Here is a 17,831-nt window from a genome sequence, read left to right as displayed (position 1 = left end):
CCGCATTAGCGAGGTAGCGCAAAAAAAACATGAAAGAATGGCCCAACCCACCCACATACACATGTATATACATATACGCCCACACATGCACATATACATACCTATACATTTCAGCGTATACATACACAGAAAAATACTTATATACACATGTACATATTCATACTTGCTGCCCTCAGCCATTTCTGTCGCCACCCCGCCACACATGAAATGGCACTCCCTTCCCCCCATGCGCGCGAGGTAGCACTAGGAGAAAACAACAAAGGCCACATTCGTTCACACTCAGTCTCTAGCTGTCATGTGTAATGCACCGAAACCACAGCTCCCTTTCCACAATACTTTCCATGGTTTACCCCAGACGCTTCACATGCCCTGATTCAATCCACTGACAGCACGTTGACCCCGGTATACCCCATCATTCCAATTCACTCTATTCCTTGCAGGCTTTTCACCCTCCTGCATGTTCAGGCCCCGATTGCTCAAAATCTTTTTCACTCCATCTTTCCACCTCCAATTTGGTCTCCCACTTCTCCTCGTTCCCTCCACCTCTGACACATATATCCTCTTTGTCAATATTTCCTCACTCATTCTCTCCATGTGACCAAACCATTTCAAAACACCCTCTTCTGCTCTCTCAACCATACTCTTTTTATTACCACACTCATGTGAGGAAGTACCAGGAGAGACTGAGTGTAGAATGGCAAAAGTTGATAGCAAATGACATGAGGGAAGTGGGTGAGGAATGGGATGTATCTGAGGAAGCAGTGATGGCATGTACACGAAATGCATGTGGCATAGAAAGGGGGGGAGGTAAGCAAATCAGAAAGGGTAGTGAGAGGAGGGATGAAGAGGTAAAGTTAGTGAAAGACAAAAGACAGGCATTTGGACAATACTTACAAAGAAGTGCAAATGACTGGGAGATGTTTAAGAGAAAGCAGCAGGAGGTCAAGATGAAGGTGAAAGGGTTGAAAAAGAGGTCAAATGGTGGTTGGGGTGAGAGAATATCATTAAACTTTAGGGAAAGTATAAAGTTGTTTCAGAAGGGATGCCATATACATATATATAAACATGTATATATTCATACTCATTTGCCTTCATCTATTCCTGGAGCCATCCTGTCCCACAGGAAACAGCATTGCCACCCCCTGCATCAGCGAGGTAGCACCAGGAAAACAAACAAAAAAGGCCACTTGTTCACACTCAGTCTAGCAGTCATGAGTAATGCACCAAAACCACAACTCCCTATCCACACCCAGGTCCTACAGACCTTTCCATAATTTATGTCAAAGGTTTCAAATGGCCTGGTTCAGTGAATTGGCAGCAGGTTGACTCCAGTATCCCACATTGTTCCAGTTCACTCCATTCCTTACATACCTCTCACCCTTCTGCATGTTCAGGCCCCGATCACTCAAAATCTTTTTCACTCCATCCTTCCACCCCCAAATTGGTCCCCTGCATATCCTTGCTCCCTCCACCTCTGACATATACATCCTCTTTGTCAATCTTTCCTAACTCATTCTCTCCGTATGTCCAAACAATTTCAAAACACCCTCTCCTGCTCTCTCAACCACATTCTTTTTGTCACCACACATCTCTTTTACCCTTTCATTACTTACCTGATCAAAACTCACATTCAGTAATTAAATATTACCCTTATACATTACTAGTGCTACATATTTACACAGCTTCTACATAATCTTACTCTGTTCTTTATAAAAAAAAATTATTTTACCAAACATCTGACTAAATAATTACTTATCACATAAAAATATTGGTAATTTTCTTTCATGAAATATATGCAATAATACTATATTTTCATTTATTTATGTGTTACTTGGTGAGGGAGTGGTAGCTTGCTTAACATACATGTTTTATGATGATATATATGGGTGACTATGCAATGTGATATTTTTGGAATCAAATGCTAATGGGGAATTCAAATGAGGGTGGAAACCATTAAACTGTCAAATGATGACACGAGCAGTGAACTGGGGATCATCAACTGACAATTATAATAATTCATGGCTTAATAGAGAAAATAATTTTGAAAAGACATACATATTTGAAACATTACTTAAATCTCAATTCAAGCTTCCCTAACTTTGCAAGGGAGAAACATGTACATCAGATAAAGGTGAAAATATCTTTTTTGTCCCATGGTAGGTTTGGTAGGCAAAAAAAAAAAACCTGGGTATGCATTGATGATAGACTCAACCCCAACTTAAATCCTCTCTCTGGGCTATCAACATCTCTGGGACCAGCCCCAGATATTCCACACTCCCCTTCATGACTGGGCCACCAAAAAGTAGAATCTTCCTGAAACACTTTTGCCAAGTGCAAAACTTTTACTTCCATATTCAAAGATGATAAACAAGATTCACTAAAGTACTCTACCTTATAAGTGTGACATACAGTCTATGGCGAGGAATCCTGTACCCCTCTAACTTCACTAACACAGCAAATACAGATGGTATGAAGATGATGATACATGTTACAATTAGGGGATAAACCAGTTGTCCAAATCCGCTATTTGCCTGAAAAGAAGAGAAAATATAGTGCACAAACACGTGCTTGTGTGTGTGTGTGTGTGTGTGTGTGTGTGTGTGTGTGTGTACACATGAGTAGAGACAAAGTATATATATATAAGGTTAAGAGATGAGGCAACATGAGTGTAAAACTCTCTCCCTGTAACACACACATAGTTATCACAAAAGAAAAGGCTAGGAGGCTTTAAATTTGCCCACCTTGGAAGAGTGAAGATTGATATGATAGCAACTGATTTTAAAACAGTCTGATAATACAGAGAAAGAGAGATGTAGGGGTAAAACATGACATAAGATAACATGTAATTTAGCAAAAAATATTTCCTAAAAGGTACAAGCAAGTACTTAATAGTATGAGAAAGGTTACTGAATGGAATAAAATTATTTTTTAAGACATGATTAATGCATGCAGTATACAGAAATTTAAAAACTTGTTTGATGGAGATTGTTCAAAAGATGGGGCCCCACATATGTATAACTCCCTCCCTCTACAGGATTAAATATCTAATTGTAAACAGTAAATTACACACACACACATCTCAGAGAAAAGAGCCACAGATGTTGATAAAAAGTTATCCAACGAAATACAGTTCAAAAGTGTTTTCATAGATGAAGTGTGTAGCCTTAACATCAGTGTCATGAGATGGAAAAGGGAGCTCTGAAAGCAGTGAAACTGCCTGATACGACACAAACAAAATGCTAAAGGCCTTGATTAATGTAAGACTAATATGTCTTGAAAAAGCATGCATATATACCAACCAGATCACCTGAAATACTGCTAAACATCTCACTGGAGGAAAGTGTGGTGCCAAGGGAGTGTAAGAAAGCAAAAGTTATGCCTGATTTTAAATAATGAGATCAGGAAACTGAACTGATGATGCACAGACCTTTCCCTTTAGCGAGTACTGTCAGCAAAACACTGGAAAAGATGATCAAAAACCAAATGGATGAGCGATAGCAAACGAAAACTGATGTAAGTGAGAGAGAGAGAGAGATGACAAGGTTCTCAGGAAAGGTCATACATAACAACGTTCATAGAATATCATGAGAGAGTGAAGTGTCTTTTACATAAAAGAGGATGTTGCATAGACTGCATACCTGAACTACCAAGAAGCCTCTGACCCTGTACCTCATATGAAGGTTGACAAAGAAGCTAGATCTTTAGGCATGAAAATGGAGGGAAAACTCTTTGATAAACAACTAAGTGAAAATGGGTTCAAGCCACTAATGGTGTACTGCAGGGTTCAGTCCTGGAACATTTGTTAATGACATGCAGGAAGGTCTGAACTTTTTCCTGATGACATTTGTGAGAGATGCCGATAACATAAAGGAAGTAAAGATTTAGGAGGATTACAACAACCTCCTAAGGACCCATGACATATTACAAAGTTGGTTTGATGCATGGTTGACCAAATGAAAGAGGGCCTTGGTAAAAAGATCTTCCAGCAGGAAATATGCTGCAAGAATATGTAAGTGAGAGGAACCTATGAGTTGACACTGTACCAAACCAGTCACCAGAGCCCTTGCAGGAACTGTAAAGAGGACCAACTGCCTCCTGGCAAATATCAGAATAGCTTATAAGGGAAAAGGAAATTCTCTGCAAAGTGTCCACATTCTATATCAGACCAAAATTAGAAAGTGCCTCTCAAACAGTAACTACACATAAAATGCACAAAGATTTAATAGGAAGATCCAGGGGATAACAAAGATGGTACCAAAATCGACAGTGCTGAGTTACTCTGAGAAGTTAGAGGTCATAAACTTGCCCACCATGGAAAAGATACCCGTTAAGTCTTTGGGCCACTCTAATCAAGTCAACTATGAATAGTTCTAAGAAAGATGCAATGATAAAAGAACTAGAGGCAATAACAAGAAATTGATGAAGAAACTTGTTAATAAAAGATGTAAAGAACTTCTATTGTAAAAGTATAGTGCAATAACAGAATAAACTGAATGATGAGATTAAGAATGCAGACACCACACACATCAAAAAAAATAATAAAGACAATTCAAGAGTTAAGGCCCCATGAATTGTAAAATTCCCTTCAAGTAAACATCACACAAATAATAAAAACTAAGAAAAAAAAATGGTAGCAAGAGAGGTAAGATACTGGGAATGAATACTTAAAAGCAATGAGCTATTCAACATGCCTACACCACAGTTTTAATGGAAATATCCAGTGGTGATGTTAGTTATTGTTTTCCAGTTTCATTCTCTTGAAGAAAGACCATAGATATCATATTTTCCAAATGATATATTCTTTCAGTTTCATTCTCTTAAAAGAACACTGGAGATCAATGAGTTTTCTTTAACAACATAAAATTGACAAGTAAAGGCATAAGCAGTGGGAGAAAAACAGCTAATTCTTTAAGTAACACAGTTTTATGCACTTTACCAGAAAAAAAACAATAATAATACATTCATGCAACAAAATAAAATGAGTGAGGAAAGATTGACCAAGAGGATATATGTGTCGGAGGTGGAGGGAACGAGGAGAAGAGGGAGACCAAATTGGAGGTGGAAAGATGGAGTGAAAAAGATTTTGTGTGATCGGGGCCTGAACATGCAGGAGGGTGAAAGGAGGGCAAAGAATAGAGTGAATTGGAGCGATGTGGTATACCGGGGTTGACGTGCTGTCAGTGGATTGAATCAAGGCATGTGTATGGGGGTGGGTTGGGCCATTTCTTTCGTCTGTTTCCTTGCGCTACCTCGCAAACGCGGGAGACAGCGACAAAAAAAAAAAAATAAATAAATAAAAAAAATAAAAAGATATAAAAGAATTCAAATGAAAAAAGATGAACAAGCACTTACAGTATCCTCAATAATATTCTGGTTAATACCATTCTGCAGCATGAGATACATGGCCCAGCCTAGTAGGCCCAGTGAGATCAAAATGATGATCCAAAATACAAGCTTAACACACCATTCCATCAGCTTTTTCAAATAGCCTTCTTCTTGCTCCTCATTCAAAAACTCTTGCAGTAATTCCTGTAATAAAGAAAAACTTTCATTCATCTATTTTTTCCATATATGTTAACCATTTCCCATGTTAGTGAGATACTGCCAAAAACAGAAGAGGAAAGGCCACATCCCCTCGCTTCCATTCTCAAACTGTCACCTGTAATGCACCGAAACTATAGCTCTCAATCCACAACCAGGCCCAAAAGACCTCTCCATGGTTTACCTCAGATGCTTCACATGCCCTGTTTCAGAGCACATCGACTCCAGAGTACCACATCATTCCAATTCACTCTATACTATGCATGCCTTTTACCATCCTCCATGGTCAGGCCTGATCACTCAAAATCTTTTTCACTCTATCCCTTCCATCTCCACTTTGATCTTCCCATTCTCCTTTTTCCCTCCACTTCTGACACGTATATCTTCTTTGTCACCATTTCCTCACTCATTCTCTCCATATGTTCAAACCATTTCAGCACACCCTTTTCTGCTCTTTCAAACCTTTATCTTTTTGTCACTACACATCTCTCTTACCTTTTCATTACTTAATCAAACCACCTCACACCACATACTGTCCTCAAACATTTCGTTTTCTACTCATTCACCCTCCTGCACATAGCCTTATCTATAGCCCATGCCTCACATCCATACAATATTGTTGGAACTACTATTCCTTTAAAAAATACTCATTTTTGCCCTCTTAAATAATATATACACAAGTATAATGCACCGAAATGACAGCACCCTTTCCACATCCAGGCCCCACAAAACTTTCAATGGTTTACCCAAGATGCTTCACATGCCCTGGTTCAATCCACTGACAGCATGCTGACCCCAGTATACCACATTGTTCCAATTCACTCTATTCCTTGCATGTCTCTCACCCTCCTGCATGTTCAGGCCCCGATTACTCAAAATTGTTTTCACTCCATCCTTCCACCTCCAATTTGGTCTCCTGCTTCTCCTTGTTCCCACAACCTCTAACACATATATCCTCTTTATCAATCTTTCCTCACCCATTCTCTCCATATGTCCAAACCACTTCAACACATCCTCTTCTGCTCTCTCAATCACACTCTTTTTATTTCCTCGCATATCTCTTACCCTTTCATTACTTACTAAATCAAACTACCTCACACCATATACTGTCCTCAAACATTTCATTTCCAAAACACATCCACCCTCCTCTGTACAACCCTATCTATAGTCCATGCCTCACAACCATATAACATTGTTGGAACTACTATTCCTTCAAATATACCCATTTACCCACCGCAAATGTATAACTCTTACTTCACTGGAGGAAATATGTTTTTGTTTTGTTTCTACACTTAACCATGTGAATACAAAATTAAAATATGTCGGTGAATGTGACTTAAGTACACAAGATTGGCCAATCTGGAGGATAACATGTTTTTCCTGAGCTAGGGATGGTTGTCTTAGTTTTGGAAGAAAAAAGTTTTCATATTTTTCTGTGCATCTTTTCATACATATATAAAATAATCAAATTTTTTTCACATGGGAAAACCAAAAAATCAATGATACATCAAAAGCATTAAAAAGAATAAGGGCTGCTCTGTAAGCAAGATAAAATACAAAAGTAAAAACAGAGGATAAGAAATGTATAGTTGTGAAAGTTTTGTATATATCTTTTTCTGACTGTCAAAAAGCACCATCCCATATGAATTCTATACTGATTAGTAATATATCACAACATACTCTGAGATGAGTTTTTAAATCAAAGGAGATTTACATATGAGTAGATTCTTAGCATATGCTGGTGCAAATGTAAGCTAATCCACTTTAATGCCCTTTAATATATGCTAAGTCAGCTCAAAACTTACTTTCAGCTCATTATAAATACTCTTGTGTTTGATATTTGCTGCTTTCTTCTCTGTAATACTGAAGTCCCAAGAGGAAAATACCTTCTTGACAAATGTTGCTGACATGTCATGTTCAGCATCTATGTAATTATTCTTGTACAGAACAATTACCCTGCAGAGATATTATTCAATCAGGTTTTAGTGACACAAAGAAACTATGAAACTGTTCCTGATTTTGGAAATCAAAGGCAAACATGGTAGTACAATACACAGCCTCTACATGTATGATACATAATACACAGCCTATTCTAAAGTAACAAATTAATCATGCAACCCCAAGACCCCATGAATGGGGCTGCAGAAGCTCTAACGTTGCACTCCAAGCAGAAGCACAAAAATGATGGGCTTGTTTGAAGTGAGAAGTTCCTCTATGAGAAAGCACTCCTCTTCACCCATTGAAAATGATGCAGCCTCACCAAAGATGACTTTTTCTTGCAGTGTAATTACATGCAAGTGCTGTATGGTGTTCACAATTTTCAAGTATAAAATATGGTATTCAGATATTCAGTGCTAAGAGCACCTTTCCATATATGGCACAATATTTCCTGCATTAAAAGCACAAAAGGGACATATGCAAAGCCTTTTGTAAATATTCATGTTGCTGAAAAAAATCTACACATCCTCAAAGAATGTGACTAAATAGCAATGCTCACAACATTTGCTGAGGGATTTTGCAAGTCCATTTGGTTATAACAAAACTATGGTAGTGGAGCAATTTTACAAGACCCTACATCATGGGAAAAGAAATTATATAAAAATGGTGCTTTACCATGTAGGCTTACCAGTATATGCTTATCTATCTATCTGTCTTTCTGCCTGTGTATGTATCATCATATCTATCTAATCTGCCTGTCTATGTATCATCATATCTACCTATCTGCCTGTCAATGCATCATCATATAACAAAAAAAAAGTTGTTTTATCATGTAAGATTGCCAGTATGTCTATCTATCTATCTGTCTATGTATCATCATTCCCAATTCAATGGTGAATATCAGATACACACCCGTTTCTGAAACAACAATGACCTTTTTCTATTTTGAAGAAAATCTAATGAAAAGTAATGATATACTGAAAAATATCAATAAACTCCTGATGTGTGGTACTTTATTAGGGGTACTGTATGAAAATGATCGTGAAATACTATTCAAAAATGAAACAAATAAATAATTCAAGAACATAAATGTGACACAGAGTTTTTCAGATTTCTTTTTTGAATGGTACAAGAAATCTTTTTTTTTTTTTTTCATATCTACTGAAAAGGGAAACACTGGATGCAAACTAAATACTTTGAGTTACTGCAGTCAATGGGTTACATTACCTTTTATGAAAACTTGTAGGTGTAAATGAAGTACAAACTCACTAGGATACTGTTAAAGTCAGTATATTTAGAACTATTGACAAAACAGCCAAGAGAGCTGGGAGTGCCATGATCAACATCTGATCTCCTACTGAGTCACTGGAAAGTCTTGTACTCAAAGCAAAACTTAACCATATGAAGGTAACCCCTTACCTAATTTACTGATATCTTACAACCTAGTATTCTAATGTCATAGGTTTGGGTGTAATATGATGACATGTACAAAATGGTACAACTACCAACTGTCAAGTAATCTTTACAATGTATAGGAAGAGGTGAATGCACAGCTTACCCTAGTTGGAACAGAACACAAGTAATATAATTAAAGCATGCAAATGCTGCTTGATTTGTTGAATCACAGGACATAAACAGAATAGTAGACTTTTAAAAGGATTTTGTTTCAGTGGTGGGTTTTGTAAGAAAAAGCAAGAAAAAGCTCAATTCTCATATTTGTGAGAAGTAAGCAGTCACAGCGTAAAATCAATTTGAATGATAAAGTATTTCATTTTGTTTATGAGTTCAGGCAGTTGGGAAAGATAATCTGTAAGGATTGCAACAGGAAAGCTAAGGCTGACAGTAGTCCTACATGAGAGAAGAATGAGGTGCACTAACATTTCTGGTAAAAGAGTAGAATTCACTAAGTGAGCTGGCAGGCACCCAATGACCAGGGAGGTATATTACCAGTACTATCCGCCTGGGCATCAGAAGGGTAAGTGACATCTGCTTAGTTAGCCAGCACTTTAGTAGTTGGCAAGTTACACTCCTCTGACCCAGGTAGCTGACTTTTCTTTTTGCCTCACTAACATGTGGACTACTGGCATTCTGTCCACAAACGTATAATCTCTCCTTGTCATATGTAACACTTAACAGCACTTAACTTACACAATCATTCTTCAAAACTCTAGATTTTCTTGCAGAGATCACTATGTGCTAGCCCTGCCTTTCTGGCAAAATGGTAGGAGCAGTTGACAGAAGTAGTAGGTAGGAAAATTTAGGCAGGGGTTTTAAGTGGAAACATCTGGTAGAAGTAGTAGGTAGGAACATTAGATAGAAGTAGTCATTAGGAACATTAAGTAGGAGCCTCTGCAAACACTGCACTAGACTTGCCCTCTGCCAGTGCCTGTTAAGGGTGAGGCAATAAAAGCTAAAAAGTGGCACTGGAGTTCCTTAGTTATGGAGACTCTGTTGCTGTAGCCACCCCTTTTGAGAGAGTTTCAATTGAAACAAGCATCAGAGATAGATAGAGAGATAGCATGGGGCTTGAATGATGGAATAATTGTCTCAGTTCTGATGCATGGATGTCAAATCTAGTTTCCTTAGGTAAATGACTAAAAAAAAGGAACAGTAGAAGTGAATGTCTTAAACTGCATAGCTGGAATATGGAAAAAAGACACTAAATGAGACATGAGTTGTGAAGAAAATAAATTGACTTTGGACAGAATGGTATGGCTTGAAAGAATGCATGGTAGATGGTTAGATATATGAGAGCATAAGTGAAAGTATGAGGAGAGAAGGTAAACTGTGAAACAGATGAATGAATGCACAGACTGATATGGATGAAAGTATTTCTGATGAGGAGGTTAGAGGAATGGTTCCTGACCATGTGTACTAAAACAGTTCTTAATTTGAAATTGAAAGCGTAAAAGGAAACATTAGTTTCATCCTATTTATCATCATACAAAGTCAAAATTAAGTGAAAAAGCATTTACATAAATGTGGAAGCCTGTGCTCACTTTAGCAAACTGGACTTAAGCTGAGAATGACTGTGACTGAATGGGGAGGCTACTGGAACTTGATCCATCCCATGTGAATGGAAATGATGTTAACAGACAGAAAGGTAAAGTGATTGATATAAGTTTATAAGTTTACAAGGAGAAAGATGGATAGTTAATGTGACATATAATCACAGTAACAGGTTCGATGGGCAAACTAATATAAACTTCCGGAAAATCAGTGACGTTAAATATCTAACATAATACTTGATTAAACACTAAAGGACATCAATGAGGTCTATCATAATGCTTAAGAAATAGGAAAAAAAGAGCTTACCTGTGAAGAATGGCTATCAAGTAGATGATAAATATCAAGAATATGACAAAAAAATAAGCTTGTGGTATACTGTAGTACAGGCCTGCCACTAGGGAAAAGTCCTCTGGCGAATATCTGCCATAGTAAAGCTCTGTAGTGTCAAACCAGCCCTGCAACAAGCAATAAAGGTTTTGGGCTTCCACATCAAATAAAAATGAAATATTACCCATTATAATTAAATACTTGAAAATATTTTATAACATATTAGGTGAACAAGAACTATTGTAAGTACTTTCCTGAATCTCAACATGCAAACTAATGAATAACACATCTGATTTCTTGCCAAGGTAATTCTTTTGGTAATTCTCATAGTCTCAATCCACTGTAAAACACCTACCTCTGCTTTTAAAGAATACAAGATAAACCACAAAACACTTTCTTTTCAAGTTTCACAGAACAGGTTACTCTGAAATTTAATGTTCCAATATTAGATTTTTCAGGATTGTGTGTCAGCCTTATATACATGATGAACTAATTAATTTGGATGAAGCCCCAGCTTGGGATCTAGTGCACCACCATTGGTGGTGGATTTTTCTGCTAGTGAGATATTTCATAGATCATTTCCCTAAATATCTGAACTTATGCTGATCAAGATGTTACAATTAAACAGCATATTAGTCATACTCCATATGAGCTCAAAATGTAGTACAAAACTAGCTAGACTCCTAATTCTAGCAGCAATACATTAGCTCAAGGAAGCCACACCTGATGCTGGGTGGCATCATGTGAAAATCAACAACCTGAGTTGCTATACTTTTGGTTCTGAATACATGATGAAGTGCAAAGTTGCCAAGCAGTGGCATGTGAAATTTAAGTTTCATAACTTTAATATTTTTCTGGCTAACACATTTGGATGACTATGGCATCTAACATGTGCATATGTCAGACATGAAGAGTGTTTACAAAGACCTAACAAGTAGCAGTGGTTGCAGTCTCTCAAAATTAGCAAGTAATATTTCTGAGTATTGGATCTCACGCAGTGTTACCTTATCATGCATAATTCCAAAGAAAAGCAAAATTTATGGAACTTTATCTCCTGATTCAATGAGTTTTCACTGGTTGCCCACACATCCCACAATCATTACAAGCTGTCTTCACTCTTCTTTCATACAAATTTCGGCTATGGCAAAACAAGGAAACCTACCTGTGCTACATGAAATAAAACCTGAACACAATGTAATGGCTAAAAGTTTTGTTGAATATACAACACAAAATGTATGTGTCAGAAATGGAGGGGACAAGGAGTGGGAGACCAAACTGGAAGTGGAAGGATGGGGTGACAAAGATTTTGAGCAATTGGGGCCTGAACATGAAGTAGGGTGAGGCGTGGAAGGAATAGAGTGAACTGGAACGATGTGGTACACTGGAGTCAACATGCTGTCAATGGACTGAGCCAGGGCATGTGAAACATCTGTGGTAAACAGTGGAAATGACTGTGGGACCTGGATGTAGATAGGAGGCTGTGGTTTCGGTGCACTATATAACACAGCTAGACTGAGTATGAACAAATGTGGTCTTTTTCGTCTGTATTCCTGGCCCTATTTTACTGATGCAGGGGGTGGTGATGCTGTTTCCTGTGGGGTGGAGTGGTGCCAGGAATGGATGAAGGCAAGGAAGTATGAATATGTACATATATACGTATATTGTCTGTGTCTCTGATGCTGCCTCGCTGACGTGGGAAATGGCAATCAAGTATAATAATAAAAATAATGGTTGGGTCAAATGGAATGAGTAAGGAAAGATTGACAAAGAGGATATATGTGTCAGAGGTGGAGGGAAGGAGGAGAAGCAGGAGACTAAATTGGAGGTGGAAGGATGGAGTGAATAAGATTTTGAGTGAATGAGGCCTGAACATACAGGAGGATGAAAGGAGTGCAAGGAATAGAGTGAATTGGAATGATGTGATATACTGGGGTCAATGTGCTCTCAATGGATTGAACCAGGGAATGTGAAGCATCTGGGGTAAACCATGGAAAGTTTTGTGGGGCCTGGATGTGGAAAGAGAGGTGTGGTTTTGGTGCATTACACATGATAGCTAGAGACTGAGTGTGAACGAATGTGGCCTTTTCTCTCTTTTCCTAGCGCTACCTCGCACACACGGGGTGAGGAGGGTGTTCTTGTTGTTGTTGCTATTTCATGTGTGGCAGAGTGACAACACGAATGGATGAAGGCAGCAAGTATGAATATGTACACTTGTATATGTGTATGTATATGTATATATACGTTGAAATGTATAGCTACGTATATGTGTGTGGGTGGGCGTTTATGTATATACATGTGTGTTGGGCCATTCTTTCGTCTGTTTCCTTGCACTACCTTGCTAATAAGGGATTAAGTATAATAAAAAAAATAGAAAAGAAATAATAATAAAGAGCAACAGAAAGCAGAGCAACATACCACAACAAAACATAACCAGTGCAATAGTTTTATACAGTATAACAAAAAGTAAAACATAAAAGTATGACATACCTTAATATTGTACGAAGTAACACTTACCACATGATGGTTAATTATCATGATACCTCCTTCTTTCCTCAAACCTTATTACCTTTAAAAGGCAGGTCTAAATACACCTATATAGGTTCAACTCTATTATTGCTATATTCTTTTTTCCTATCGTTCATTTCACTTTTCAATTAAGATGTCCATAATTAGGGCAAATTTTTGCCTGTTCCATGGCAACTAAAATGAAAAACAAAGAAATGCAACCTCCCATGTCAAGGAGAGAGTAATATGCGAAGTCAACCATCCTACATGTAACTGTAATACTTAACTCATCAATATATTCTGATATCTTCTATCTATCTATCTACAGTATATCTCTAATTCCTGTTTCCTACCAGAACTCCCTTAAGGGGTTGGCCACATCAAGAGTCTCTAAAACTGGTGAACTTCAGTGGTGCTCCTTAGCGTATGGTGCCTCATTCCACCCTCAACAGGCCACTGGCATAGAGTAACTCTAATGCAGTGTTTTCAGATGATGCTAATCAATGTTCCTGCCTATGATGTCTTAACATTTAATCATAATCGTATTAATTATCTGGTTCCTAATATCTCATGTAAATGTAATACAATTCAATTTTTTTTTCTTTTTTGTAAACAATAATACAATATGTGACCATATGATGTCACACAAACTTCTTGGAAATAAATATTAATATAATTGCTATCATCTTTACCACTATCATAATCATAAAAAGATAAATGCAACAGAACAGATAAAGACTGGACATAAGCAAATAAGGCCATTGGTCATGTGTCCTGATGCTACATTGCTAAAGGGGGAAAGGCAATTAGGTACACAAGATGATACATTATGATGCAGTAAGGCAGTGCAAAATAGTTAAATAAAACTGTAAAATGGTTTAAAACATTATAATATACTTTATAACAAAATCTAATATTACAAACCCTCAAGTACACCACACTACTTTCATCTACCCTATTAGTACCCTGCTTCAATCTCATTAATCCAATTATAATAAAATCAACTATGAGAGTATGCCATACCGTATATTCCAATTTACTACCATAATTTCACCTGAGTCTCTGCTTTCAGTATGCTATCATAACCTCTACTAAAACTCTACCATAATCTCAATGACTAATACTCTCCTATAACCTCACAAGAGCACTTCATAATCTGAACTATCATTATGCTACATGAGGCTTTATAACATGTATACAACCAGCATAACATAACAATCACAAAGTCAATTATCAATGTTCCAAATTCAATTGTCATTTTCATCACTAAAAATATTAAGCCACAAGTTCCAGAGGTAAAATGTACATAAGATATGTACAGCATAATATAAAATCTGCTAATGGCCTTAATAGTAAAATTCCTATCATCCAACCCATATCAATTTCTGGGATCCATGCTCACACTTATATAAGAAAACATTGAACTTAGGATTTTACAGAAATCTACACATAACCTAATGACCTTCTAAGCATTCATTCAAATTATAAAATGTACTCTTAAAGTGTTTGAGAAATTATTTGGCACTGCACAAACTCAAACTTAAAAATTTTCTGAGCCCTTGAACAAACCTGAAAGTAATATGGAAAGCAACCAAATCTGTTCTTGAAACTTTCCCTAAGGCAAATAACATTTCAGGGCAATTTGCTCACAAAAAAATGGTTAACATTTGCTAATGCCTAAAACATACATAACAAAAGAAAAGTATGTGAAGTCAAACATACAACATAACTATCAAACAATCAATGCAGCAACAAAATGAATGAAGGGAAATTTTGCTGCACTAAGTAATGCATAATGCACAAAGTGGCCAATGCAAATAATTCAGTTAAAGATTGTTTCTACGCACAGATACACAACTCTTTCAGCAATAAATTCCCTGAATATGATATTCTACATACCTCCTGGATATTGTTGAAAATACTTCTAATGTGACTAATGTGACAATACTGTACTTATAGTAAAAATAATGTAAAAATCACTCAGTAATCATGAAAATGCTCTAACAGTTCTCTTGGAACTCTTAAAAAGTATCTAACAGGAGCTCTTAAAAGTATCTAATAACAGTACTGCAATATAATCACTGGAAGAGTTAAACGTCTTTGCATACATCCATCATCATTATACTTAACCGGCATCTCCTGCATTAGCGAGGTAACGCAAGGAAACATATGAGGAATGGCCCAACCCACCCACATACACATGTATATACATAAACGCCCACACACGCACATACACACATATACATTTCACCGTATACATACATACACATACACAGACACCCCACAGACCTTTCCATGGTTTACCTCAGACGCTTCACATCCATTGACAGTACGTTGACCCCAGTATACCACATAGTTCCAAATCACTCTATTCCTTGCATGCCTTTCACCTTCCTGTATGTTCAGGCCCCCATTGCTCAAAATCTTTTTCACTCCATCTTTCCATCTCCGATTTGGTTTTCCACTTCTCCTTGTTCCCTCCACCTCTGACACATATATCCTCTTTGTCAATCTTTCCTCACTCATTCTCTCCATATGTTCAAACCATTTCAACACATCCTCTTCTGTTCTCTCAACCACACTCTTTTTATTTCTCCACATCTCTCTTACCCTTTCATTACTTATTCGATCAAACCACCTCACACCATATATTGTCCTCAAACATTTCATTTCCAACACATCCACCCTACCCCATACAACCCTATCCACAGCCCATGTCTTGCAACCATATAATATTGTTGGAACTACTATTCCTTCAAACATACCCATGTTTGCTCTCCAAGATAACATTCTCTCCTTTCACACATTCTTCATCACTCCCAGAACCTTTGCCCCCTCCCCTACCCTGTGACTCACTTCCACTTCCATGGTTCCATTTGCTGCTAAGTCCACTCCCAGATATCTAAAACACTGCATTTCTCCAATTTTTCTCCACTCAAACTTACATCTCAATTAACTTGTCCCTCAACCCTACTGATCCTAATAACCTTGCTCTTATTCCCATTTACTCTTAACTTTCTCTTTTCACACACTTTTCCAAACTCAGTCACCTGATTCCGCAGTTTCTCACTCAAATCAGCCACTAGAGATATATCATCAGCAAACAACAACTGACTCACTTCCCAGGCCCTCAAATCCCTAAAAGACCAAATACTTGCCCCTCTCTCCAAAGCTCTTGCATTTACCTCCCTAACCACCCCATCCAAAAACAAATTAAACAATCATGGGAACATCACACATCCCTGCCACGGACCAACCTTCACTGGGAACCAATCACTCTCCTCTCTTCCTCCTTGTACACATACCTTACATCTTTGGTAAAAACTTTTCAATGCTTCCAGCAGCTTACTTACCAAACCATAAACTCTTACTTCCACACAGCATCTCTATCAACTCTATCATAAGCTTTGTTTTTCTAAGTATTTCTCATACATTCTTCAAAACAAACACCTGATCCACACATCCTCTACCACTTCTAAAACCACAGATTATATCAACCAATTTTCAATGAAGCAAAACAGTTTTAAAGTTGTACTTTTTTTTCTAATAAAGAAGTACTAGCTAAACACAAAGCCTTGTGCAAACATCACAGTACTGGTATTTCTTACCGTTGGTCACTGTCCAATTTCCTTGAAAGGTTGCATGAGGTAAAATATTTCATAAGACTTAAAAATCATAATTCATTTAACAGCATGGAATCAAGAATACAACAAAAAATGCATATGCCCAACACAAAATTTGTAAAAACTATTAATCATGAGATAAAAAATCCCCTATAATTCTAATATATGACTGAAACACCCATAACTAGAAATATCATCAGGCTGAAAACCTGCTCTGATGTAATAACAAATACTTTCCCCTAGTTAAATGGACATTATCTATATAAGATACCTAAAGTCCATCAGTCAGAGTTGCTTTGGTAGTTTCTGTTAAAAGATCTCAAGACAACACCCACAAGATATCTAGCTAGCAGTGATCATTCTCCATCCTTTCCCCTCACTTGCCATGAAAGTTATCCACCCTAGTAGCTAACCCATGAAAAAGTTATCTTTCAACATGAATATTCAAATCTAGCTAAAGAGAATGTGATGGGAGAGGAAAAGGCTTCTTTGGAGAGGACTACCCTTTCAGAGAAATGTTTTCTGCAATAAAGATTTCCTTCAAAGAGAAAATAGTCACATCTAAAGAATGTCTAAGTATGTTGTCCCAAAGAGTAACCAGGACATCCATCAAACAAAAAAGTTATCTGGGTTATTCATTTATCTATCTATTCATCTATTTTCATTCCTAAAAATGAGCAGACCCAAGTAATCCAACACAAGATAGTCAAGTTATGCACTAATTCAGTTCATCCCTCAGCCACATAAAATAAATTCCTTTTTCTACAATCCAACATTTAGCCACAGAGCTTAAAGATATAAGCATAATTTCATAATCTTTTATTTAAAGTTAATGAAAACTACACAAAAAAATTACTGCAAAAGTGGCTAATCTAAAATGGGAATGCA

At 37.2% G+C, this 17,831-nt stretch overlaps 1 protein-coding gene across 1 annotated transcript in view; it reads right to left on the bottom strand.

Annotated features, from left to right (window-relative positions):
• Positions 1 to 17,831, bottom strand: part of LOC139767370 (transmembrane channel-like protein 7) — a 63,552-nt gene that overhangs the window by 24,476 nt on the left and 21,245 nt on the right. The window contains 4 exon segments of the mRNA XM_071696697.1: positions 2,392 to 2,531; positions 5,353 to 5,529; positions 7,347 to 7,497; positions 10,795 to 10,943. Of these exon segments, the coding sequence (XP_071552798.1) occupies positions 2,392 to 2,531; positions 5,353 to 5,529; positions 7,347 to 7,497; positions 10,795 to 10,943 (617 nt within the window).

Source organism: Panulirus ornatus, chromosome 59 (genome assembly GCF_036320965.1).
Source record: "Panulirus ornatus isolate Po-2019 chromosome 59, ASM3632096v1, whole genome shotgun sequence".
Classification (NCBI taxonomy): domain Eukaryota; kingdom Metazoa; phylum Arthropoda; class Malacostraca; order Decapoda; family Palinuridae; genus Panulirus; species Panulirus ornatus.
The sequence above is the reverse complement of the archived record's forward strand: the minus strand, read 5'-3'. Positions and strand labels throughout refer to the sequence as shown.